This window comes from Canis lupus, chromosome 17 (genome assembly GCF_011100685.1).
Source record: "Canis lupus familiaris isolate Mischka breed German Shepherd chromosome 17, alternate assembly UU_Cfam_GSD_1.0, whole genome shotgun sequence".
Classification (NCBI taxonomy): Eukaryota; Metazoa; Chordata; class Mammalia; order Carnivora; family Canidae; genus Canis; species Canis lupus.
The window spans coordinates 21,011,514-21,039,306 of NC_049238.1; the positions used below are offsets into that span (position 1 = coordinate 21,011,514).

Genomic DNA, 27,793 nt, shown 5'->3' on the forward strand with positions numbered 1-27,793 from the left:
AATGGAGGAACAATGCCCAGCCTTCTCCGTCTCTTGCTCACTGAGGCATGCATACAAAGGCCCACATGCTAATGGGACTGATTCATGGTCTCTGCACCACAGGAGACCACATGTCCAGGCTTGGGAGCAGCAGAGGTGGCAGCGTAGGGCAGTGAATGGCAGAGGCCCTGAATCAGAAAGACCTGGGTTCAAATCCAGTTCTACCACTTACACACTCTGTAACCCTGGGCAAGTCACTTAACTTCCCTGAGCCTCAGTTTCCTCATCTGTAAAACTGGGATGGAGTTAGGAGGATTCGGCTAGATCACACCCACACAGGGCTTACCAGCTTCCACCAGGAGATGGTGACGGCGCGGTTATCACCCAGTGAGCAGCCGGGCTCACCCTCTGCTTCCTTCCCTGCAGGTTCTCAAATTGATGACCATGTTCCAAAGCGAGCTTCGGCTCGGATCCTCGCTCCCCCCGGAGGCAGGTCAAGCGGCATTTGGTAAAGGCACTGACCAGCCCCCGCAAGTGAGGACGCACCGCCGCCACCAGCCCGCACACCCTCCGGCCACTGCTGCAGGGGGCGGGAGAGGCTGGGCCGGGCAGCGCACCACCTGAGGGGGCCACGGGACCGGGGAGCAGCTCCCCATGTCTGCCACGTGATTCACTGTGCTTCGAGCCAACCCTAACAGGCACTTTGAGATGTGTTCCTGCCGCCGCAGTCCTTTCCTGCCTTGACCTCGGCAGGCTCTTGGGGAGCCCAGGAAACCCACACTATGCACAGAGCCCAATGCATAGAGCCCGGCCCAGCCCCTCCTCCTACAGCCGCCTCCATGTGCTGGCTTTGGGAAAGCCCAGACTTTAGTGCCCTGCCCCCTGGCTGACCGCCAGCTGTCCGGAGCACTTTAGCAGATGCGCGTTGGAGGGAAAGGCCCCCTCCCTCTAAGGAGGCTCTGTGGTCACTTTTCCCCAGTCAGACAGGTGTCGGCTTCCCAGCCGCGCCCAGCGTGTCCCGTGTTTCCCAACGTGGCCCTGGCCCCTGTGTGGGTGCGGTTGGGACACTCTGCACCCTTCGCCAGCTTCTTCCTCCTCCCACCCCACCCCCTGGGAGTCACAGGCCCCGAGGGGCTAGCCGGGCAGGGCACGGGGCTGGTGCCAGGCGCGTGTACATGATTTTGTTTTGCACGTTTGGTTTGCGCAGTGGTTTGGTTTGACTTGTTTGTGCATCCTGTGAAGAATAACGGTGCTTCGTGTCACTAGCATAGCATAGAAACAGGAGTAGATGTGGATCTTAAGAGACGCTGCACTCGACACCGACCAGACAGCCGAGGGCACAGACCAGGAGCAGGGCGAGGTGCTGGCCTCACGGGCCCCTCTCCTCCCCACCTGGAGGCTTCCAGGCCGCCGCAGCCCCATCCCAGGCCCTCCTCCTGTCCCTGCCCCTCCTGGTTAGTTTCCTGCATTCCTAGGGGATGCCCAGTACGCCAACCCTGGGGGCCTCTGGGGAGCCTTTCCCATATCTGGCTCTGACCACTTCCAGCACTAACACCCCCAAACACCCAGCTTCCTGGAAACTCCCCCCACTGGACAGAGGCCCTGCTGCTCCTCCTGTGTGATTGGCAAGAGGCCTCATGCCTGCTAAGAGAGGGGGAGCGGAACTAGGGAGTGAGTGGGCTAGAGGCGGGGGAGGGAGGCCAGGCCTGGGCAGACCCAGCTGGAGAGCCCACATTGCTGCACAGGTACTGTGGCCCCTGTGGTCAGCACCTCACCTGTACCTGCTTCTCCCACGTCCAGTTGGGCTCTCCCTGCCTCAGAAGCTCCAGGAGGTTTCCATGGAAACACTAGAGGCTGGGTGATCTCCGTCCACCCTGAGTGAACTGGGAAGCAACTCGACCGCCTGCTCTTCTTAAGCCTTGCCCCCACCCCCGCGACCTCCCCATCACAGGAGTGATTTCATGTTGCACATTTGCTTTGCGCACCCGGGGCTTGTGCCAGGGCTCTTGGGCTAGTGGTCACACCCTGCACATTTCTTCAGTGCTTTACATATTTTCAAAGCGCTTCCATACACGAGCCCTCAACTGCTCCACATGACAGAGCATTCGTTGTTCTCCCCATTTCACAGACGAGGCCCAGAAAGAGTAGGCCTTCTGACCCCAGAAGTGCCCGTGATGACCCTTAAAGAGCGTGGCTGTCTACCCTAGCTGTGGAAAGGAAGAGTGGGGTGACGTCTCTTGCAGATCCCACCTGAGAATTTAACCCTCCAGAAGACTTACACCCTTGGTAGGTGTTCTGCTTTGTTTCGCACAGGTAGATAGATTTTTCTTATAAACAAGCTAATGCATATTCACTGTCTGAGCCAGAACTAGTTAAATAGTGGGGGCCTTGCCATGTGATTTCAGCTGCCTCCACATCCTCACTTCCCCCTCCATGCTCATCCTCCTCACTTAGGAGCTGAAAGGACAGAGATAGTACCCCAGGGAGCAAGGGAAGAAAGACACTCATGGAGGGGGGCAGCCACAGGGACAGTAGGTAGGGCTCTGGGCCTGGGAAACCGTGACATGATACAACGCACATCATCCTCTTCATCCCAGCCCTCTGCTGGGTCATGGGCCTTGGGCAGATGCCAAAGAGCTGAGCAGTGGTGGTAGCCAGTGGGCAGAGCATCCCTGCTTGGGCTAGGAAAGCTTTACCTTCTCTGAGTGCCTCCACCCGAGAGATGCATGGTCCATGGGATGGCTCTGGGAGACCACATCTTGGAGTGGTCCGCCCTAGGCCTTCCCCTCCATCTCACCTTCCCCCACCCCTACCCTCACCCCCGATCCTTACATAGTCCCCACCCTTGCCCAGGAGCTTCTAGATGAAAATCAGAAGGAGGTTCAAGGGACCCAATGAACGGTCAGCCCCCACTCCCCACTCCTTGCCCCTGTGCAGAACTCCAGCCAGCTCCATCAGCAGCCCCACTGCTCCTGGCTGGAACAAAAAGGGTCTCTGGTTGCACTGAATGCAGCTCTCAAATTGGTCTTGTACTTGCTGAATAAATACTGTTGTTCTTGCCTTAGCTGCTCTCTAGGTTTGTGGGACTAAGTTACCAGAAAATTGTGCTACCGTGTGTGTGTGTGTGTGTGTGCGCGTGTGTAGTGCTAGGAGTCCACAGCAGGTCTGTCAAGCCAATGCCGTGATGAGGGCTTTTCCAGTACTGACCCAGAAATCACAGAACCACGCGAAAACCCAAACCCCCTCCAGCTGCCCAGGCGGCAGGCACAGCCTGGGGTCGGGATGGAGCCTCCGGCACCCAAGTGACTTCTCACTCCTCTGTAAACGTCATGGTGCTAAGATTGTGTCAACCCAAGACGACACATGGTCCTGTGCTCTGGCCACCTGTTTGAGGCAAAGACAAAACAGCCCGGCACATTGTGTTCTGGTGCAGGTTTGTATTAAACTGTAGCTACTTCTCACTTGGTCTCAGTGGTATTTCTTCAGAGAAAGGGGAGTTTGGCAGGGGATGTCCTCCACGGTGGCAGGGGCAAAGCTTCTCGTGCTAAGAAAACTCAGCTTCGGTTCTTCACTCATGTTGTGGGGCAGGTAGCCTCTCACTGGGAGGCCTGAGCGGAGTCTGCAGAGAAGAGCAGCTGGGAGGTGGGAGCCTCAGTACCCAACACTTGGTGCTCAGTCCTCCTCCTAGTGGGAACAAAACCAAGACTTATGGTGCTAGATTCCCAGGGCAAGGTTGCTGAGTGAAGTAAAACAGGGATAATTGGGGGAAGTATTACATACAAAAGGTGGGGAAACTAGGCTTAACCCATTTACCCTTTGTTGCCTTTTCTTGGCTACCACTTTGGAAACCCATAGCCCCCTCTTTACATGGTGGCACTCTTGGCCGATGGAGCTACAGCCTCATAAGATCACAGGACAGAAGGCTGTACCAAGGCCAGCGTGTCTCTGAAGGACCTTCAGGCTGTTCTCTGGTTCTCCAGAACCCCACCTTTTGGATTGGTCTACTGTACCTTCCAACCCATTCCACCTGCACCAAGACTCCTACCTTCTCTCTAGATCTCAGCCAGATGTTGGAAGGGATTACTGTATCGAAGTCTTCCACATCGAAGAGTGAAATCGTTGCTTCCATACAATAGGGCCACTTGTATTTATTAGCCCCCCGAAGACAAAACCCTAGTAAGGGAATTTAAGGCAGTGAATGAAATAGTTGACAGCAAAGGAATTTGCCCACCTTTCACCAAATAAACAACTCAGCAAATAAGGCCACAACTGAGAGAAACACTTGGGGTGTTGCTGCTGGGGCAAAGCACTTGGCTGTAATGCAATGAGTTGCCTGGACCAACTCTGGTGGGTTTGCTGTTATTTTTTAAGATTTTATTTATTCATGAGAGACACATAGGCAGAGGGAGAAGAAGACTCATGCAGGAAGCCCTTTGCAGGACTCAATCCTGGACCCCAGGATCACGCCCTGAGCCGAAGGCAGACGCTCAGCCACTGAGCCACCCAGGCATCCCTCTGATGGGGTTTCTGAACCACGTGGAAACACTATTACCTGGCCTGTGAAGGATGCCAACTCCTTAGGATGGGATTGGGCCAAAGTGTCTGTGTTACCCTGATTTCCCATAACGGGAGAGCATACCAGAATTTGACTAACTGCCAAAAATCCATTGTTTTAAATGTTTGGATGAAAAATTATATGGCTATATGTTTGGCGGGCCATGTGCATGGTATTGGGTGGTTTGGAGAGAAAAAAATAAAATACCCAGAAACACACAGCACGCCTTTGTGTGTATGTAATTGGAAAATAAATGACCACAGACTTGAACCTAAGGTAATCTGTGAAGATCGTTTATAAGATTACCCGCATTCTGGAAAACCTCTCCAGCCAGTGACAGGGCAAACTTCACCCTCCATCTCTCTATCCGAATTACAGGAGGACTTTTTTACAAGGGTATAACCTAACACTAATAATTGCCTTGTAGTCAGTGGTGACGAAAGAGTCTCATGACACCCCAGGTATGAAGAAGAAACTTCATGATACACAGACAGGGTAGACCTTATAGTGCTAGGTTAATAAAAGACTATTTGATATGTCTCTGATAACACATTTGAAAGGGTTTTAGAGCTTTCCCACTAAAACCTTAAAGGATCTAACATCCTTTCTTTTTTTTTTAATGCAACAAATTTTATTTAGCATAGTCAGTCCCAACATTCAGCACAAAAAGTTTACAGAGGATAGAAAGTTCATAAACAAAAGCCAGTCTTGACCAAAAGAAAACAGAAAATATAGTATTGATTCAAAATATTTTACACTTGAATGATAAACTGCAATAACTTATTCTGGGCACCTACTGATAAGAGAAAGAAAGAGAAGAAAAGAATGCTTTAAGAAGAGCCCAATCTCAGGCTGATATCAGAGAATTCAGTAGAGGTCACTGAGACCGGCAGTCTTTCTTGCTTTTTGCATTAGTGCCTTCAGCTGGAACTGTTTACGGGACAGACAACGCACATGCTTCAGGAAGACATCCAGATCTATTACTCCCCGCCTCAAGGCTTCTCCCAGGTAAAAGATAGTGTCTTCAATAGCATTTTCCTCTGCATACAGATTTAGGATGTTTGTATAGTGGGGCTGTGGGAATGATAACTTCATCAATAACATTGTTTTCAGACTGATTTTCCATTTTCTCCAGAGCAGAACTGAGTTCATCCTTCTTTCTCAAAAGTTCTATGTTTTTATCGACCTCAGCCACTTCTTGATCTAAACGGGTAACCAGGGATCCCTGGGTGGCGCAGCGGTTTGGCGCCTGCCTTTGGCCCAGGGCACGATCCTGGAGACCTGGGATCGAGTCCCACGTCGGGCTCCCGGTGCATGGAGCCTGCTTCTCCCTATGTCTCTGCCTCCCTCTCTCTCTCTCTCTCTCTCTCTCTCTGTGTGTGACTATCATAAATAAATAAAAATTTAAAAAAAATAAAAATAAACGGGTAACCATCTCTTCCAGTTTCTGATGACCTTTTTTTCAGGTCTTCCTCTGTTCATTTCAAGGCATTGAGCTCTGCCTGGGCATGATCCATTTCCTCTTTCATCCACCATCTCAGCTTGTCACTGACCGCTGAGATGACAGAGGCTCAGATGGTGTCCTCGCTGATGGTGCGGTCTCTACTGGGGCCGACAGTGGCCACAGGAGGCTGGGAAGGGTACTGAGAACTTGTTGTGGCAGGATACTGACCACCAGGTGGGTAAGGACAGCCTGGATAACCACTGGGGTTGGGAGGATATCCAGATGGATATGCAGAGATTCCACTTGGCATGCTTGGCATATAGGAAGTATTTGGTGGCCCTGTTGCCTGGTACAGTGGATAAGATGCCAAAATAGTGGGACGAGAGAAGACTGGGGGTTCATCTCCAAACACCACAATCATGACCTGAATAAGCCCCAACAAGTCTGACTGAGGATGTTTCCACTCATGTAGATAAGGAAGATATATCTTCCCATTTGCATCAACATGCTTTCCCATTTTATTTTTTTAAGATTTTATTTATTTATTCATGAGACAGAGAGAGAGAGAGAGAGAAAGGCAGAGAGGCAGAGACACAAGCAGAGGGAGAAGCAGGCTCCATGTAGGGAGCCTGATTCTGGACTCGATCATGGGACTCCAGAACCATGCCCTAGGCCAAAGGCAGGCGCCAAACCGCTGAGCCACCCAGGGATCCCCTGTTTTCCCGTTTTAATAGTCATTGAACTAATAGGCTTAATGAAACAGATAAGGGGATCATATGGGTATGTGTCCAGCAGCCAGAGGCATATTGGAATATATATATTACCTTTATAAGGCATTGTTCCAGCGAGGTTCATGAGTTCCCTGGAACTGCCATCATTAGAAACATGAATCCAATACAGGTTTGAGATCTTTGTATAAAGTAATAACATTGACAGTTTCACATACAGTTAGGTCTCTGTATTTGTACTTGGATGCCATCTTCTTGAGCTGGCTCTCTGACACCGCCATGGCGGCCACCTCACGACTCCCGTCCCCCAGGATCTAACATTCTGTTGAGACTCGATGCTGTTGAGACTTGATAGTGTCTTACAATGGAAGCCGAATTCTTCATTTCTTCCTCTGGTATATTCACAAGACACACATTTATACCTGCAGGGATCTTGTCCTGGCTGTCCCAGAACCGTTCTGGGTTAAGTCTCGTGGTCCAGAATAATTATGCATAGTGCCCCCTTTCATATATGTCATGATTGGGGCAGTAAATTATATGGCCACCTCATGCATGCTTATATATTCCTTAGGCCATTCATATGCCTGTCCAGGAGTTTAAAAGTTTTCTACCAATAAAAGTTGAGGGGCAGGGCGTCATGGGAGGTGGGGAAAAAGGGTCCTTCTGCAGGGGGTAGGGATAACGGGTGTCCTGTGACAATCCCTGAGCCTTCACAGTGTGGGAAGTTTCATGAAGTCTCAGTGGGGCTATGGATACAGCAGAGTGGTGAAGGTCTAGGGCACTTTCCTAAGTGTTTCAGTTTAGCTTATAGACATTATTCATTAAAAATTGTAAGTCTACCAACTCTTATCATGTGAGGGGACTTTATCATTTTAAGAGGACTTTGGTCCCATTGATCCACTTAATTGAACACTTTATAACATTTCTAACTACATTTGAAATTCTATTTCCTTTTTTTTTTTAAGATTTTATTTATTTAATCATGAGAGAGACACAGAGACACAGGCAGAGGGAGAATCAGGCTCCCTGCAGGGAGCCTGATGTGGGACTTGATCCCGGAACCCCAGGACCACGCCCTGAGCCAAAGGCAACCAGGCATCCCTCTATTTCCTTTTTAAGAAACTTTCCTGAGGGCACCCCAGGTGGCTCAGCAGTTTAGCGCCGCCTTCAGCCCAGGGTATGATCCTGGAGACACGGGTCCCACATCCGGCTCCCTGCGTGGAAACTGCTTCTCCCTCTGCCTGTGTCTCTGCCTCTCTCTGTGTGTGTCTCTCATGAATAAATAAATAAAATCTTAAGAAAAAAAAAAAAAGAAACTTTCCTGAGTGCTAAATACTTATTGTCAATCTAACCAATTAGACCCATAAATACAGTGAACTTAGAGGTTTTGCTGCTAAACATAGATTTCATCTCAAAGCCTAAGTCTTAAGGTACATATTTTAAATTAGTTATGAGGTGCTCACTTCAACAGGCCCACATTATTTTTTATGAGTACACAAAACACCGAATACATACAGATTCTCTCAACACAAAATTGTTGATACTATGGTTTGGATTCATTAAAATCTTTATTTTCTCAATTCTATCCTTGTGGCAAGTCTAAGTTCCCACTGAGCTTTTTGGATGGGAGTCTTGGCATCTACAGGATGTGAGGAGGCCTGCTTCCTCGCTCCACTCAAGTGGCTCAGAGTTCCAAAATTATGTACCAGATTTTCACTTTGCCTCTATCTGGTCCATCTACACCAACCACATAGTTATTAGTGCAAGATTTATACGTAGATTCCAGCCAAATGAATTTCCTGCCTCCTTTTAAATTTTTTTGAATACATTAGAGCCTTTGTATTTTAAGGCTTCCTTAAATTTTAACTTAACAAATTCTGTCCTTCTATAGCTTTCTTTTAAAAATAGACTTTAGGGACGCCTGGGTGGCTCAGCGGTTGAGTGCCTGCCTTTGGCTCAATGTATGATCCTGGATTCCCAGGTTCAGGTCCCACATCAGGCTCCTTGCATGCAGCGTGCTTCTCTGTCTGCCTGTGTCTCTGCCTCTCTCTCTCTCTCATGAATAAATAAATAAAATCTTTTTTAAAAAAAAATAAAAATAAAAATAAAAATAGACTTTATTTTTTTAGAACAGTTTTTGATTTACAGAAAAATGGAAAAGATAACACAGTGAGTTCCTGCATACCCTAACATGCAGCTTTCCCTATTATTAACATCTTATATTAGTGTGGCACTTTTTAAAAAAGATTTTATTTATTTATTTGACAGAGAGAGATCACAAGCAGGGGGAGCAGTAGGCAGAGGGAAAGGGAGAAGTAGGCTCCCTGCTCAGTGGGGAGCCCAGTGCGGGCTCCATCCCAGGACCTGGAATCATGACCTGAGCCCAAGGCAGACACTTAACTGACTAAGCCACCCAGACACCCCAATGTGGCACTTTTGTCACAATAAATGAGCCAATATTGATACATTCTCATTAACTAAAACCCGTACTTTATTCAGATTTCCTTAGTTTCTATCTGATGTCCTTATTCTGTTTCAGAATCCCATCTAGGACACAACCCTGTCTCCTTTTGGCTGTGACGATTTCTCAGACTTTCTTTTTGATGATCTCAACAGTTTTGAGGAATATTGGTCAGGTGTTTTGTAGAAGGCTCCTCCATTAAAATTGGTCTGCTGTTTTTCTCAAATAAGTGGTCAGGCTGGTGTTATGGGTTTTTTTGGGGAGGACTACAGAAATAAACGTGTGTTTTTTATCACATCATATCGATGGCAATACTGTTGGCATGATTTATCGCTATTGATGTTGACCTTGACCACCAGAGTAAAGTCTGGCATCACCTTTTAAATTCACACTGTTCCCTTTTAAGACTTCCAAGCTTCTCTTTTTACAAAATGCAAATTTCTTAAGCAACAAAATACATATAGCATACTATGTATTGTACTAAATTTTGTAGGCATTTGCTAAATGATTCTCCTAGCTATGACTTCTTTTTTATTCGGTGTCAGTTGTAAAATCTTATTTGATTATGGGAGATCAAGAAGATATTGGTGTCTTAGAATGGTACACATTAACATTCACATTAAACACAGGCTCTTCAGGGTTTAAGTTATAAAGTCTTTAATTTGATTATGGGAGATCAAGAAGATACTGGTGTCTTAGAATGGTACACATTAACATTCACATTAAACACAGGCTCTTCAGGGTTTATATGAACTCCTGACTCCTGTGTCAAAATGTAGACATTTACACCCATACAAACGCATGCGTGTATGCTCATGCACATGCGCACAAGCACACTATTTTTATTTTCACTATATAATCCCAACTTCATCAGGCCTTTGGATAAATACAAGTATCCGTTACCTCAATGCTATGTGAATTCAAACTTCCAAAATCCAGTTAGAAATTCTGGGACACTAAGCAGATAAAGTTAAGCTAATTTGGGGGAAACATACATATTTTTAAAGGTGGGGTGAGGGTGAGGGGCAGACAAAGAGGAGAGAAAAAAATCAAGCAGATTCCTCCCTGAGCATGGAGCCTGACTTGGGGTTTGAACTCATGACCCTGAGATCATGACCTGGGCCAAAATGAAGAGTCAGATGCTTAACCAACTGAGCCACCCAGACTCCCCAATATATATTATTCTTTTAATGCTATGCAGGAAGTTAAGTTGAAGCTTTTCTGTGGATTTATATAATTTTGGATTATCTGAATTTTAGTGAATGAATTGATAAAAGACACATTTTTCCAGTTGTAGCACATTTCAGTCTCAATATCTTTCACTACTATCAAAACTCTGTGCCTTTCATCATATTTATAAAAAATGCTTTAGCTATTTCATTTTACTACAGAAATTCAAATTCATGTTGAAATCAGTTATGCCATATTCAAAATTCCTGATTTCACATCCTAGATTCTCATCTGGGCATGGGAGATGGGGTGGGAGAGGCAAAATTACATTTAAAAAACCGAACTCATTGAATTTCCCAGCTGAAACCATTATATAGTATATTTTATCTTTTGAATTTGAGAGGCAGTTAATCCTAAATTCCCAAATTTGAAACAGCATTTTAAAACAGCAATAAGAATTACAAATGATTCTCTTACCAACAAAGGGACTGGAGATCACTGGGTCAACTACCAACTTTGTACAAGTCTTTGCCTTTTAATTATTCTTTGCCCCATGACCTGTTCTTATCAGGAACTTGTCTTTTTGAGTTTAAGACTATGCTGAAAATTTGGCTTAAAAATATCTTAATTGGGTGGGGGGGATGGGTAACTGGGTGATGGGCATTAAGGAGGGCATATGATGTGATGAGCACTGAGTGTTATACTCAACTAATGAATTGTTGGAAACTACATCCGGGGGCGCCTGGGTGGCTCAGCTGTTAAGCATCTGCCTTTGGCTCAGGTCATGATCCTGGGGTCCTGGGATTGAGCACCACATCAGGCTCTCTGCTCAGCAAGGAGTCTGCTTCTCCCTCTCCCTCTGCCCCTTCTCCTCTACACTAAGTTCTGACTCTCTTGCTTTCTCTCTCTCAAACAAATAATAAAATCTTTAAAAAAAAAACTACATCTGAAACTAATGAAGTATTATATGTTGACTGATTGAATTTAAATTTTTTAAATCTTGATTTTCATAATTTTTAGCTTTATGCAATTGCACACTCATTGTCATACTGCCTTTCTGGCTCGAATCACACAAATGCATTGAATATTTTCCTGGAAATGCAAATTCTTCACATTTTTACTATTAGAAGTTAATGATCATTTTTGAGACCCTGAGATTTCTGAACATTATTTTTCTTTCCATAGACCGACAACATGTTATATGAATTACAGCCCTCAAAGGCCCTTTGGGAGGAAACAGATTCTTCACCTGTAAATTAAAGATTGCCTCAAAATGGAAAACACTTGCTTATATTGATGCATATTTAAATTTCACTGGCTACTCAGTGCATCTCATTTTATTAGAATTCTTTGGTTTAAACTATCCTCTGAAGCTTTGCAGTCCCCTTATCTTGAGGGGAATTGGTCCCTTTTGATCAGTTCCAAAAGTCACCAAGTTTCAAGGCACTGGGGCAATCCTTTTCAGTAAACTAGACTCTAGTTAGTCTCTGATCCCTTTACTGCTGTGGGAGCAGAAGTCTCTGGGGAACAATGTCTTTGAGGAGGACCCAAGGAAAAGGAGACATCAGTGGCAGGACATCTAAAGCCTCATTATATGAGAGAATCCTGATGTTCACAGAAGGAGAGATCTGGAAGCTCCACCAAGGGTGTTTGAGGACAAAGCACCACTTGTGGGGGTTGCTGAGAATTATTCACTCACTTTTCCAATGGCCAGGCTTTTAGAGTTAAACTTTTCCCACTGTGGGCTGATGGACAATCAAGGCCTGTCTCTTATCTAAGTGGTGAGGGCATAAGCATGTGCCTTGGAAGCACTTTATAGTTTTTACTTGATGTCCATAACATGGTTTTGTAATTTCTCCCAGGTATCTGGGTGGGAAGCTATGAAAGGATTTGGCCTTTCTTAATTTTAACTCACTGTTTCATCTGACATCACAGTCACAAGAATGAAATGAAATTGTAGTTTTGTATAATTCTGCCGTACCCGTTCAGCAGAGTTTTTAAACAAATTGGACAGGTTGGGGTTTATAATGGTTTAACATGATCTGATCAGGGCTAGGGCTCCCTTCCAAACCGTTGAGCTGAAGTAACCCATTAAGGCAGTCTAGCTCAGTGGTTGGTTCTCAACCAGGGGCAATTTTGTCCCCCAGGACAGCCCACGATTAAGAATTGTCCAACCCTGGGGTCTTTGGGTGGCTCAGTCAATTAAGGGCCTGCCTTTGGTTCAGATCCTGATCCTGGGGTCCTGGGATTGAGCCCCATGTCTGGGGCTCCCTCTGCCTGCTGCTCCCTCTGCTTGTGCTCTTTCTCTCTCTCTCTCACTCTCTTTCTGTTAAATACATACATAAAATCTTAAAAAAAAAAAAAAAAAAAGAATTGTCTAACCCAGAATATCAATAGCACCAAGCTTAAAAAACCCTGTTCTGGGATCCCTGGGTGGCGCAGCGGTTTGGCGCCTGCCTTTGGCCCAGGGCACGATCCTGGAGACCCGGGATCGAATCCCACATCAGGCTCCCGATGCATGGAGCCTGCTTCTCCCTCTGCCTATGTCTCTGCCTCTCTCTCTCTCTCTGTGACTATCATAAATAAATAAAAAAATTAAAAAAAAAACCCTGTTCTAGCCTAAAGGTGATAACAGGCATTCAGTCATTTTTAAAAATCATGTGGGAAATTTTTAAGAAAAGGGGAGTGTAGCTTCATTTATGATATTTACCTTATATGGCAGATCTTTTTTTAAAGATTTTATTTACTTATTCAAAAGAGAGAGCATGAGAGACAGAACACAAGCAAGGGGTAGCATGAGAGAACACAAGCAGGGAGAGGCAGAGGGAGAAGCAGACTCCTTGCTGAGCAAGGAGCCTGATGCGGGGCTCAATCTCAAAACCCTGAGATCATGATCTGAGCCAAAGGTAGATGCTTAACAGACTGAGCCACCCAGGCACCCCATGGTAAGCTTTTTAACTAAAAACACCCCAGGAGTGGAGCTTAACTATACAGCATCCCGAGGCAGCAGAGGAGAGGTAAGAAAGATGCCTAGACAGTAAGACCTCAATGGGTCTTACCATGTGTATGCCCGGGCCTCATCTAGCAACTGCCTGCCACCCTCTGTCCATGTTGTGCCAGATCCTGCCATGACTACATTAAAATGTTGCAGGAAATAAGAGACAGGTACAAATTTGAAAATTAGGTTTTGTCATTTACTGAGACTCTGCACCCAAGAAGGAAGTTAGTTAAGCACTTACCAAGTAACAGTGCAATGACTATCATACCTCAATTCCTTAACAATCAAAGGTATAGGCTTTCTTTGATCCATGGGTATAAACTAAGACCCTCTCCAGGAATTGCCTTATGACCAGTAAAGGAAGGAGGCTTCTTAAAACCCAGGAAGGGGAAAGAAGATCTCATGATACTCAATTGTAGAAGGGAAGGTAGATATTATGGTTACAGTCAAGATTGGAAAAGCCTATTTGAAGGAGTGACAAAATATACATCTGTAAAGGGTCACAGTGCTCATACCTTTAAGAGTGTACTTTTTTTTCTTAAATAAAATGCTTTACTTTGAGTGTAACAGGTTTACAATAAAGAGCATGGCAGTGTCCCGTGCTGCATGTAAAGAGCCTAGAAGTTGCCACTCCATCCTAACTTAACCAGGTAAAAAGCTGAACAGACTAAAAAGGCAACAACACTTCTTGGAGGACAGAGGGCAAACTGCTGCCCCCAAGATTGGAGAGAGAGATGGATAAAGTTGGAAGAATCCCACTTCATGATTTTATTTTTTTATACTGGAATTGTAATGTCATTTTTAATTTTTAAAAATTTGAATACAATTGATACATAATTTTTTCCACTTTCTTATTTTATTTTATTTTTTTAAAGATTCATTTATTTATGATAGACGTAGAGAGAGAGAGAGAGAGAGAGAGAGAGAGAGGCAGAGACACAGGGAGAGGGAGAAGCAGGCTCCATGCCGGGAGCCTGACGTGGGACTCTATCCTGGGACTCCAGGATCTCCCCCTGGGCCAAAGGCAGGCGCTAAACCGCTGAGCCACCCAGGGATCCCCCACTTCCTGATTTTAAAAGCTACTACTAAGCTAACTGCTGATTACCAGAGGGGAGGTAGGTGGGAGTATGTATGAAATAGGTAAAGGGGATTAAAGAGCACACTTTACCGTGATGAGCACTGAGTAATGCATACACGTGTTAAATCACTATATTGTTCACCTGAAACTAATATGATACTGTACACTAATTATACCAGAATTTAAAAACAATTTTTTTCAAGGAAAAACTACTATGAAGCAACAGAAATCAAGACAGTACTATGCAGGGGACACCTGGCTAGCTTGGTTGGTGGACCATGCAGCTCTTGTTCCTGGGGTTGTGACTTCAGGCCACACACTGGATGTAGAGATTACTCAAAATAAAATTAAAAAAAAAAAAAAGATAGTACTAAGCAGTACTGGCATAAGAATAAACATACAAACCAAATGAGTAGAATATTGAGAGTCCATTAAGAAAAAGAAAACCAGTGCTAATGGTCACTTGATTTTTGACGAGGATGCCAAGATGATTTAATGGAGGAAAAGTGTGTTTTCAACAAATGGTGCTTGGACAACTGGAAATCCACATGTAAAAGAATGTAATTGGATTTACCTCAGACCAAATGTAAAAATTTACAAAATGGATCAAAGACTTCAATGTGAGAGCTAGAATGATAAAACTCTTGGGAAAAAAAAATAAAGGAATAAATCTGCATGAACTTGGATTTGCCAATGAATTCATAGCTATGACACTAAAAGGCAAGAGTAACAAAAAAATAGATATATTTGAGTTCATCAAAATTAAAACTGTTTGTGTTTCTTTTTTTTTTTTTTTTTTTTTTAATATATCTTCTTTATTTATTCATGAGAAACACAGAGAGACAGAGACAAAGGCAGAGGGAGAAGCAGGCTCCCTGTGGGAAGCCCGATGTGGGACTCGATTCCAGGACCCCAGGATCATGCTCTGAGCCAAAGGCAGATGCTCAACTACTGAGCCACCCAGAGGCCCCTGTTTGTGTTTCAAAAGGACACTATCAAGAAAGTGAAATAACAACACAGGGAAAATACTTACAAATCATATATCTGATAAAAAAAACATATCTGGAATACATAAAGAACCCTTTGTAACTCAACAATAAAAAGCGAAGTAACTCAATTTAAAAATGGGCAAAAGATCAGAATAGATGTTTTTCCAAAGAAGATCTACAAATGGCAAATAAGCACATGAAAAGAAACTCAACATCATTAATCATTAGGAAGATGCGAATCAAAACCACAATGAGACTTCACGTCACTCCCACTAGGATGGCTAGAATCAGAGTCAGATAAGTGCTGACACGGATGTATAAAACACTGGAATCCTCACACACTGCTGGTGGGAATATAAAACGGTGCAGCCACTTTGGAAAACTGTGGCAGTTCCTCAAAAAGTTAAACAGAGGGCAGCCCCGGTGGCACAGAGGTTTAGCGCCGCCTGCAGCCTAGGGCGTGATCCTGGAGACCCTGGATCAAGTCCCACGTCAGGCTCTTTGCATGGTGTCTGCTTCTCCCTCTGCCTGTGTCTCTGCCTCTCTCTCTCTCTCTGTGTCTCTCTGAATAAATAAATAAAAAATCTTAAAAAAAAAAGTTAAACAGTTACCATATGATCCAGCAATTCCACTCCTGTGATGAACATGATGAAACATTTTGTAATGCCAGAAAGTAAGGAAGTGTGCAAAAATGAATTAGGGCATATGATCCAATAATCCTGCTTCTGTGTATATTTCCAAAAGAAGTAAAAGAAAGATCTTGAGGATATATTACACACTCATGTTCATCAAGCATTATTCACAGTCGCCAAAAGGTAAAAGCAACCCAACTGTCCATTGACAGATGAAGGGATTAACAAAATGTGAATATGTGTATATAGTAGAATACTATGCAGCTTTAAAAATGAAGAAAAACAATTAATTAATAATATTAATAATTATTAATTAATAATTATTAATTAATTAATGGAAGGAAAGAAATTCTATCAAATGCTATAACCTGGATGAGCCTTGAGAATGTTATGTCAAGTGGAATAAGCCAGTCACAAAATGACAAGTATGATCCCACATATTATATGAGGTATCTAAATAGTTAAACTCATAGAAAGAGAAGTAGAATGGTAGGTACCAGGGGCTGAAGAATGAGTAAAAGGAGAAAGGTTTAATGGGAATAAAGTTTCAGCTCGGTGAGATGACAAAGTTCTAGAGAACTATTTAACAACAATGTAAATATACTTAACCCTACTGAACTGTGCACTTAAACATAGTTAAGATGGTAAATTTTATGGTATGTCTTTTACTACAATAAAAACAAGAAAATTCATTATAAGAATTGACCATTTTCTAGGCCACAAAGCAGATTCAAAAAATTCCAAAGCATCAATATTGCACGAATCTTGTTCTCTGTCCACATTGCAATTAAATTAGAAATAAACTACAATATCAATAAACCCAGATGTTTAGGAACCGCTGTAAGGTGCTGAATAATTTATCCATTAAAGAGAAAAGTACAAGTAAGTTATGTTTATGCAAAATATAAGTGTTTTAGTATGAAATATTAAAATTGTGGTATTCAGCTAAAGTGGTATATAGAATTAAATTCATGATCTTATATACTTTTAAAACAAAACAAGAAATTTAAAGGCAATGAGTAGATAAATGGTTGAACATGGCAGATTAACAAAATCTACCCCTCTCAAATCCTCACTAAAATGGCATTCAGAAGAGGTGTTAAGCTATAGAGAAAATGAGACAGAAAATAACATGACAGCAAATGAAAGCTATCAACAGAAGTGTGGAGAAATGGTAGCTAACACTGCAAGGTAAGGGAAGCTGAAATTTCTGCCTAGGTGGGGACCACCAATTCACATTCCAGAACCCAGGAAAGAATCCAGAGTAAAGGCTCTAAGGATCTCCAAAGGCCAAGGACTGGAAGCAAGAAGATTGGCTAAAGTCATCTACAAGGAGCAATTAGACCCATAGATTCTCCAGCCTCAATGAGAAACTGTCCCACTCCCTTCCAGGCTGCCCAAGGGAGAGCACAAAGTTAAGTGGATTTAGTGCAGGGGAAAGTTCTGCCTAGTGAGATCAGCTTCCCCCAGCCTCTCCTTTCCAGGTGGCCTCCTATAGCCAGTGTAGAAGATTGTATACCCCCAGGCAAGGAATCTGACGATTATTCTGGGCAAGCTGGTTGGCCAAGGAGAAAATAACGAAATTCTGATATCTGGAGGGGCCTGCAATGATTTGGCCAATTTGTATACAATTCTGTGGTGAAACACCCCAGCCAACATGCCCCATCTATGAGCTCAAACCTTCCAGTCAGCCTGTTTATGTCTTAGTCTTGAAGATGAGGAAAACCCCTCAAAAGAGAAACAGTATACAAAATAAGAACAAATTGTCTCAGAGGAAAATGAGATGAATCAAGGAGTAAATGAAAATGTCCAAGACAAACAACCCTCCCAGAGAGTACAGACTTAAAAAAAAAAAAAAAAAAAAGACCAGAAAAAAAAATTGGAAAGACAAGATTAGATGATCAATCTAACACTAGTTCCAGAACTAAGAGTACAGAAAAATGGAAGAAAGGAGTTTATTGAAGAAATAATAGAAGAAATTTTCCAGATTTTCTGAAAGATGAGTTTCCAGATTGAAGAGACATCATCATGACATTTCTAAACAATGAGAGTAATGCTTTGAGAGCTAGCAAGAGAAGGAAACACTAGCTGCATATGAAGTATTAGAAATTGGATATCACCTAATTTATCAGCCAAACTATTAGGAGATGGAAGATCATGGAGCATGTTTTCTACATTCTGAGGGAAAATAATTTCCATCCTAGGGTTCTATAGCCAAACAATCTGTCAACCAAGTGTTAATGAAAAGTCATTTTCAGACATGCAAGTTTGAAAAGACTGACTTTCCTTGTAATCTTTCTTGGGAATGTCTGTGATGGTGTGTCCCAACATAAGAAACTAATAATAAAAAAATGGAAAAATATGGGATGAAGGAAATAGCAGATTCTGCATAGGTAATGGGATAAAGAATGGTCGTAGAAGAACCCCTCGAGGGATCCCTGGGTGGCGCAGCGGTTTGGTGCCTGCCTTTGGCCCAGGGCGCGATCCTGGAGACCCGGGATCGAATCCCACGTCGGGCTCCCGGTGCATGGAGCCTGCTTCTCCCTCTGCCTATGTCTCTGCCTCTTCTCTCTCTCTCTCTCTCTCTCTATCATAAATAAATAAAAATTAAAAAAAAAGAAGAACCTCTCGAAGGCAGATGTGCAGCAGCCGAGAGAACAACTGGTCCAGTTGGAACAGTCCAGAGAAAATCCTGATAGAAGAAAAGCCATTTGCTCCCATATTTGCTCTTTGGTTACCATGTGCTCTAAATACTTAGCTGGAAGTGGTTCTTGGAAATGACCAGAGGGCATTGCTCTCACTCTTGATAAAAGAGAACTGAAGAAGAGAGGATTTGCAAGAAGAATTCATCATGGATTCTCAGTTTGGAGATTTCTACCACCATCCCTGACTGATCATCCAGCCCAGTGATAGAGAAGTGCCTTCACCAGGTGTGCATGACACTCCTCGAAAGTTCTATTTGTTCAATAGTACCTCCTTAATTAAAACCAAGTTCTGGGGCGCCTGGATAGCTCAGTCAATTAAGCGTCTGCCTTTGGCTCAGGTCATGATCTCGGGGTCCTGGGATTGAGCCCCATATGTTGGACTCCCTGATCAATGGGGAGTCTGCTCCTCCCTCTCCCCCATACTCTCTCTCTCAAAAAAAATTAAATTAAAAAACAAAGTTTTGTCTCTCTGGAACATGTGCCCCTTTCCCCTAGCTCTTCCTTCTGGAAGTTCACAGAACAATAGCCATTTCATTCATGGAAGATCTCTTCCAATATTTGCACATTTTTGTGGGCTTCTCCCTGCCACCCTACGCATGTAAGTGTTCTCAAACGTCAGCATGTGCCAGAATCACCTGGAGGCTTTATTCAAACACAGTTTACCAGGCTTCATCCCCAGAGTTTCTGACTCAGTATGTCTGCTGTGGGGCCTGAGAGTGCGTTTCTAACAAGTTTTTAGGTGTGCTGAGAACCACTGCTAGACAAACAGCTCCCATTCCCTCAGCTGTTATCCCATGACAGTTTTTCCAAGCCGCTGACCATCATCTTAAAAGTGTAGCACAAAGCCTCCACAATGGAGGTTATGATGCTTCTCATAAGCCAATGATTTCCAGCCTGGGGAGGAAAGGAGCAAGGAATAACTGAAAGGCAAAGGGTGGTGGGCAAGTGAATCTCTAAGCAATGACCTCCTTTGGAGGACAAGTGCTTCAGTTCCTAGACAGCCAAAGCGACAGCTGTAAACTGAAAATGCCAAGAAAGTATATCTTCATCTGCCCCTCTCCACTGCTAGACTGGCTACTTTCGACCCTGTCTCTGCCTTGTTTGGCCTTTTCTGGCTCCCTAAAATCCTGGGTCCTCGGGATGGCCCTTGATCGCCGCAGTAGTACCCATAAAAGCCTCCAGGTGGCGCTTTAAGCTCATCAGTGGCTGCTTTTTCCTCTTAAAGGAGCCAAGCTGATCTAACCTAGGAGAATAGGTAAGACCCTAAAAGGGCAGACAGATCCAGGTTACCATGGCCTCCATCCCAGGCCCCAGAGCAGCTGGGGATCAGGTCAGTCTTGAGTGTGAGTGAGGGGCCATAGTAGCCCTTCTACCAGGAGAATCCCCAGGGCCAATCCCAGGTTTACATTAAGGTCACCAGATTTAGCAAATAAAAATATAGGATGTTCAATTAAATTTGAATTTCAGATAACAGACAATTTGTAGGTTTTCATTCATGTAGATGTGTCTCAGGTAGTGTGTGTGGCTTATTTATACTAAAAAAGTAATTGTTGTTTAACTGAAATTCAAATTTAACCAGGCATCTTGCATTTATCTGGCAACTCTAGTTTAGGTTTGCTTACCATATCCTACCTTTCACATCATGAATGCTTATGGAATATGTGCCAGGCATGTATGTGCTAGATACTACAAAAAGGAAGCAAGTGTGGCTCTTGCATTTATAGATTAGCTTAGGTAAAATACATATTGACAAATAATTATAGTACAGAAAGTGTAGGAAGCGAAAGGAATGGAAGAAGTTCAGATTTTGGAGTTGGCTTTAGGTTAAAACCATGCTTCTGATGTTCACTAGCTGTGTAATCTTAGGCAAGTTCATTAATCTCTGGGCCTCAGTTGTTTATCGTGAAAATGGGAATGATACCAACCTCAGGAGGTGATCAGGGAGGTTCTAGAAAATTAATCCAATGAATCCCAGCCTTGATCACCCATCTGATTGTCATGGTGGGCATTTTCCACAAAAAGCAGGGTAACGTCTTGCAATCTAAGCCACTGGTGTAGAGTTGTTGTTTATTCTGGGTATAATACATCATTAATGTTCACAGGAGGTTTGTCTTAAGACCTTTGCAAATTCTACATTTGCATATTGGCTCCTATTTATTTATTTATTTATTTAGGCTTCTATATAGTTTAATAGGTTATAACTGAGGGAGGAATCAAGTGACCTCTTGACCCTAGTGAAAGTTTAGTTATTACTCATAGTTACCATTTATTTGGGTAAATATTTTACTGTGTGTGCGTCATTGCTAGGTATTTTTCATATACTATCTCATTTAACGATCACAACAATAGATGAGAAAAACCAAGGCTCAGGGTCACATAGCCAGAAAGTATCAGCCCTAATGCTTATGCAACTCTCCTAGGGTAGAGGGCTAGAGTCACTCTCTAGATAAGGACTCATTTGTTTATTGTCATGTGATTAGAACTCATCCCTCAGCAAACTTTGATATTTACAGTTGTAAATTTTAAAACCATGTCAAGGATTTCCTACATGTGAGGATCAATCCTATTTGAGAGCCTGTTCCACTTTTAGCGAGTTTCAAATAAATAATGAACACTGTTGGTAACACTTACCAGCACCATAGCTCCCTGCCTGCACCTCACCACCAGGCAGAGCAGCCCTGCATGTTCCTACCCAACATCTAGCCCCCCATCAGTTAGAGTTAATCCATTCACCTAGATTCCTGCCACTACTTGCCTTCCCAGTCACCTTGGAAAGAGTGCCGAAAGGTCAGATTGTTTGGCTGTTTTTCATTTTGTGTTAGGTGCTAAGAATACAAAGCTAAATAAAATGTGGTCTTTGAGTGTGAGGATCTTAGGTGGTGAAAGAAGTGAACAAGCATGGTAATACAAGGTGATAGGGGACCGTGATGAAGAATGTGCCTGGTACCAAGGAGAACATGTCAGCTCTCCCAGGGGAGGTCCATGATAGTGTTCCAGAGGACATGACACTAAAGCCGGTCCCAGAGGACATGACACGAAAGCTGGTCTGGGAGAATGAGTAGGACTTTGCCTAATAAAGAGAAAGGAGGGACTCCAAACAGGATGAACCTCATAACATGGGCTTGGCCACAAAGCAGAACTGCTTGCCCAGTTAACTGCAAGTTGTTGCTTTTTGTGGCTGACATATATGGCAAGAGGTGATGAGGCTGGGGGGCATAAGAGAAGAGGCAGGTGAAGTGAAAGTGGCTGGTAAAGGCCAGATTATAATGCAGCTTGTCCACCATGTGAAAGACCCTGAACTTCATCCTTTTATCCTCACCAGTGTTTCTTAAACTTTCTACTAAAGTACAGGCATGAAAGTATCTTGAGTTCAAACTCTCTTTAAAAGTCTTATCTTTTAAAATCATGTGATTCTTGCATTGTCCTTCATCATATGTCTGTTTGTCTTCATATTTTAAAATGTTTTCCTGAACCTCCAAATAAAAATTACGCTCAAGGAAGATGTGACCATTCTATAGCTGCTCCCCTCTGTACTCCCTACATGAATCCTCCATGGCCAGAGGTTGCTTCAGCCAGTTTGAGAAGGGCAGCCATAGGGATTTAAGCAGAGAAGGTATGTGATAAAATTTATCTTCTAGAAAGAGCCGTTTAACAGTGGTGTTAAGGATGGGTCAGAGATGGGAGAGGTTGGAAGCAGAGACACCAGGTGGGAGGCTTTGCAATAACCCAGGAAAGAGACAGTAAAATTGATGGAGATAAAGAAGGGTCATATCTGAAAGACATTTAGAAGTGGAGTTGATAGGATTGGAAAATTGTTCTGGTATAAGGAGTTGGGGAGAAATGTAGGATAAGATCATCCTCAGGTTTCTCTTAGTGATGCCATCAACAATGATAGGGAATATAGGAAGGGTGGGTTTGGTGGGGGAAGGGTAAATAAGTTTAATTTAAGCCCACTGAATTTGAGGTGCCTATGGAATAGAGAGTTGGAGATATCTAGAAGGCAATTACATATACAGGTCTAATAAGTAGGCGAGCTGCTTGGGCTGAAAATACAGCCTCAGAAGTCACAAGAATAGATGAGACCACTTGGGGAGTATGTATAGAAGAAGGAGAGGGAAAAAATGAGATGGGAACCCAGGGAATCATCAATGTCTAAGGGCAGATTTAGGAAGCAAGGGAGAATGGAAAAAGGAACATCAAAAAGTCAGGAGGACCCATGCTTCCCTGGTGAATGGCCAATTCCAGGGGTGGGGCAGGAAAGGTACAAGATGAGCCTGGAACATCTTGTGTCAGAAAGCAAGCAAATGTTCAAAGAATGATGAAAACAAATCCAAAGGGCACAAGAGCCAACTTGGAATTTCTTCCACTGGCCAAGTCTGTGACAAATTGGGTATCAAAACAAATAATCATAGGAAAAGATTATAACCTACTGGGGGGAAAGATCCACGTCAAAGCTAATGTAAGTAAGTGGGTCTGAGCCCTAAATCAGGAACTGGCAACATGTGCCCAGCTGAATTTCAGAATTGCTATGAACTAGTAACTGATGTTTGCCATCTGTTTTTCTCCAAATTTTTAAAAAAGATTCTATTTATTTATCCCTGAGACACACAGAGAGAGAGAGAGAGAGACAGAGAGAGAGAGAGAGGCAGAGACATAGGCAGAGGGAGAGAGAAGCAGGCTCCATGTAGGGAGCCCGACGCAGGACTTGATTCCGGACTCCAGGATCACGCCCTGGGCTGAAGGCAGACGCTCAACCGCTGAGCCACCCAAGAGTCCCTCTCCAAAATTTTTGAGATGATAATGTTCATAGCAATAATCCCAGGCTTGTGCCACTAGTGTATGCTGAGTGTACATGAGGCACACAGTGGGTTTCCTTACTTTGCAAGGTCTTCAGATCAAGACAATTGATACTTAAGGAGCTATACTCAAGGAACTGAACCTGAGGAGCCATACTCACACAGGGACTAATTTAGCTGATGGGATCCTGGACTTCAAGATGGTACTATCATGGAATGGGATTTGGGGACGAGGGGGAAGGGATGAATGTATTCCACATCGAGTGGGATGTGGATTGTTGTCATCAGAGGGTAGGGTGTGGCAGATTATATTTTCCAAAGATGACTTCAACAGTGTCTCCCATCCACGTTCTCTTATTATATGACTTGGACATTCTTCCCATTGAGAGATGAGGTCTATGCTCCCTCCCCTTGATCTTAAATAGACTTCTTGATTTTTTCCAAAACAAAGGGATATGTCAAAAGTGATATCTGAGACTAGGTTATAAAAAGGGATGCATTGTTTCTCTTATTCACTATCATATTCATCCTTGAAAACTTTACCGTATAAGGAGTCCAACTGCCCTGAAGCCACCATGTAGTGAGAAGGCTAGCTCTGAGACAACAGGAACAAAGAGGGTTGTCTAGCTGGCCTCCTGCTGTTTAAGCTCCTGTCACCATCTGACTGCACTTGCAGGAGAAACCCTCAGCCAGAACCACTCAGCTGAGCTCTTTTAGAATCTCCATCCTACAGAAACGGAGATGATGAAATGGTTACCATTTTAAACCACTAAGTTGGAGTGATTTGTTCTGTAGCAATAGATAACTGGCATATAGTAAAGTGTTAACATGGAGAATCTGGGTGAAGGGCATGCAGGAACTCTTTGTACAGTGATCCTCTACCCCATGTGTGGCAAGCAGGTGGGGCTTCAAGGACATAATCTCTTCTCAGGATTACTCAGAGCAGTCTACATCACCCAGGTCTACACCTACAACCATGCAGCTGAGCTGGAACTTCAGAGTGGGGAAGCAAAATAAACTGAACCTGAAATTTTCCCCTTATCTTTATAGCATGCAGACACCCGGCAGATACAGTTAGGAACCACTTCCATTCTCTAACCCTGTGGCTAGAAAAAGTATAGCCTGGGTTTTCACTCTCCTAACTCCTTGATTTATCCTGGGAATTATTCTCTACAAGGAGCCCTCTCCTTTCTGAGAGTTACCTTGGATAGGAGGAGAAGGTGTTGACTCAGCACCTGCTGTGTCCCTCTCTTTTCTTATTCTATTTGTGATGGGCTGCCTTCTCCTTCTCCCCCAAGAAAATGGGCTCAGTTGGAGTCCTCTGACACTAATAGTCTTGGGATGGAATCTCTTGGAGCTAAACAGGGAGACTAGGAAAAGAATGAATTCTTACTTCTGAGTCATTCAAAGAGAATGCAGCATCTCTAGTATGTCAACAAGCCCAGCAGAATCCAGTGATGTTCACCTAGAAGGCTCAGTCCAAGCTGGGTCAGCAGATGATAGAATGGTAAGGTGTGAAGAGCTTGCACTGATTATAGAGAGTGACAGTAGGTCAGTACGCAGTGAGGAAATTTACTCTAGTAGGTACATCTGGGATAGTGTAGAAGAGAGACTAGATATAGTCGAGGATTCAGGAAATACAGAATGCCAGAGTCTCAGATAATAAATGACTAGAATTTTGGCATTAGGATGGAGAGCTAAGGGAGTGATAAAGTTATAATCATAGCAGTAGTATTAAAGATTAAATATGTGCAAAGATCATAGAGAAAATGCTGATTGGGACTCTGAGGCAGCTAGGTCAGAGAAAGTGAGAAAGAATAAAATCATTTTTTTTTCTATTTACCTTTTTACCTTTTGGCCCCCTTCACCCATTTCTTTGGAGTCAAAGAAAGTCTTGAAGAATCTTTGAAGAAAATCCTTGCCTTACTTGATTTGATCACAGCAACACTTACTGGAACCCTACTATGTGTCACATTCTGTACTAGATACTGAGGGGAGCTGATGAATAAGAGAATTCCTGTCCATAAGGGGCACACACAGCCTGATTGGAGAGCCCCACATGTAAGTCAAAGACAATACTTTAGGATGTGTGTAATAAAAGCGGTATGTTCAAGGTGGGTACAGAGGTGACCTCAGACATCTGTAGGAGTGAGGGCTGAGGGAGGGAGAGCCATAAATCATCTGCGGGAAGGGAACCAAGCTGATGAAATCACAAAGAGGGTGACGGTAGTGGAGCCCTGGGTAGAGCACTAAAGGACAAAGACAGCAGGTGTGGACAGGGAGAAGAGGGATCTAGAAGAACTGGGGAGATCCACTGGACAGGGAGAAGAGGAATCTAGAAGAACTGGGGAGAGCCATAAAAGCAGTCTTGCCGTAGGGAATTTGGAAACACCAGTGAACAATATCGAAGAAGGACTAGTTATGAGGAAGTAGAATCTCAACCGACTAATGGGCAAGATGAAGAAACAAGAATTGCTTACAAATACACTGGCAGAGAGACAAAAGGGTTGATTAAAAAAAACTCAAGTGATATGTATATAGAGGATTTTGTCAGCTCGATTTAGGGGTAAAGGTATGGACCTTCTGGTAGGAGACGAAAAGGTATGTTTAACACAGGTAGGGAAAAAATTGAAGCTGGAAATAGGAAGAACCGGCTGTGATTAAAAACCATAAACCGCGAGGAGATGTTCAGCCTTCGTTCTCTCGGGTTGCCGAAAAAGAAGAAATAAGCTCCAGTTTCTCCTTTGCGGTAGCGGTGAGGCAGATGGGAATCCGTCATCTGGCTACTACGGAATCAGGTGTAAATGGTTGTTCCTTCTGAGCTTAGTTAGACGCGGTGGAGGAATTGTTACCCTGTTGCTAAGGGGAGAGGAAGGGGCTGTTCCCGGTTGCCATGGTGACAAGGTGAGAGCGTTCCCTCGGTACCACCATAAATTTATGAGGCGGTCTCGTCTCCTTGTTGCTACGGCAACGCAGAGGGACTGTTCCCGTCGCCCCCCGCGACCCCTCCCCCGCCGCCGTCGCTAAGACAAGGTGGAGGTTGGGGCTGTCCTTCCCTCGCCGCCCGGTTGCCTTGGAGACGGCGGGTGCCTGGCCCCGCCCCACTCGGACTGACAGCGCTGGCCGCATCGCGCCTGCGCAGTGCTCTCTTCCCCCGCAGTCCCTGTGCGTTGAAGCCGGAGACCGCGGCGGCCTCGGCTAGGACCCTTCGCCCCGGAGCCGCCGGCCGCAGCCGCAGCCGCAGCCGCAGCGCCCCCGCCGCCTGTCGCCCGCCCGCCGCCTCCACCGGAGCAGCCTCGCGCACTGTGAGTCCAGGCCGAGGCGACCGACGCCGTGGGGCTGAGTCAGCGGGAGGCCCGGGCCCGGGCTGGGGGAGGGGAACCGGGCTGCCCCCCTCGCCTCCCCACCCGCGCCGCCGCCCCCCAACCTCGCCTCACCCCCGCCGCCTCCCCCGCTCCGTCGCTGTCTGCTGGGGTCCCCGCGGCGGCCGGCAGGCCTTGGAGCCACTCCCCCTCCCTGCCCTCCCTCCGGACCCACCTCGGGGCCCTTCCCCACTAGATGTGGCGCCGCCGCACCTCCACCCCGGGCCGATCCCCCCGCATCGCCCCAAGCTGCCTCCGGGCCGCCCTCGTCGCTTCTCCGTACTCCTCCCGGGCCTGACACCTCCGGCGGCTCTGGTTTTCCCCAGTGATATGCCAGAAAAGGAGTGACAAGGGAGAGGGCGAGGGCAGACTTGGGGGAGGGGGGGCATCGGCCTGCCCAAACCTCGGGGCCTCGGGTTCCTTACCCACATGCTTCTGCCCTGGCTGGTGTGAGGAAGCAGGTCTGGACAGTTCTGACTGGCTGCTAAGAGCTTGTGGGGCTTTCAGAATAGATTTTGCTGAGAAGGACTCAGCCGCATGATGATCAGCTACTGTTTAGTGAACACCCGCTAGTGCACGGTGGCCTTCCAGTGGGCTGGGCTATTGCCTTGGCTGGTGCCAGGAGAGGGACTAGAGGTAGTGGAGGGCGGGCGGGGAGGGGGAAGGTTGCAGTGGGGAGCTGAAGTTCCTGTGCTTCCGGTGTGTTGTTGTGAATAAGCATCTTGCAGAACTCTGCAAGTGTGCCTTTTATTTTTATTTTTTTGCAGTACAACCCCGGTATAATGTGAGACCTGATATCATTCATAGCAAGTGCTTACACTGTTTCTGTGTTGAGGGGTTGTGGCCAGGACTTAATCTCTGGTACCTGTAAATTCCATGTAGTAACCAACTGGTGA

At 44.8% G+C, this 27,793-nt stretch overlaps 2 protein-coding genes and 1 long non-coding RNA gene across 8 annotated transcripts in view; 2 read left to right on the plus strand and 1 right to left on the minus strand.

The window, feature by feature from the left end:
- DPYSL5 (dihydropyrimidinase like 5) overlaps positions 1-3,440 on the plus strand; it is a 97,236-nt gene extending 93,796 nt beyond the window's left edge. For both annotated transcript variants that reach the window (XM_038561032.1, XM_038561033.1), the window contains one exon: positions 406-3,440. In XM_038561032.1, the coding sequence (XP_038416960.1) occupies positions 406-491 (86 nt within the window). In that variant the 3' untranslated portion in view covers positions 492-3,440. The remainder of the gene's footprint in view (positions 1-405) is intronic.
- LOC111090550 lies at positions 3,393-27,491 on the minus strand. 5 transcript variants are annotated; one of them, XR_005372244.1, is made up of 6 exons: positions 25,379-26,151; positions 24,929-25,063; positions 24,079-24,262; positions 19,559-19,633; positions 4,025-4,152; positions 3,393-3,663 (listed from the first exon to the last, which is right to left on the minus strand). It is a non-coding gene; the product is annotated as an uncharacterized LOC111090550 (long non-coding RNA). The 5 variants fall into 5 exon arrangements; XR_005372246.1 differs by lacking the exons at positions 19,559-19,633; positions 24,929-25,063 and adding an exon at positions 24,738-24,905 and having other exon boundaries at positions 25,379-26,149; XR_005372243.1 differs by lacking the exon at positions 19,559-19,633 and having other exon boundaries at positions 25,379-26,142.
- The window catches only part of MAPRE3 (microtubule associated protein RP/EB family member 3), a 54,267-nt gene continuing 53,173 nt past the window's right edge, over positions 26,700-27,793 (plus strand). Inside the window, exon 1 of the mRNA XM_038561036.1 lies at positions 26,700-26,840. The gene's annotated coding sequence lies outside the window, so the exon portion shown is untranslated. The remainder of the gene's footprint in view (positions 26,841-27,793) is intronic.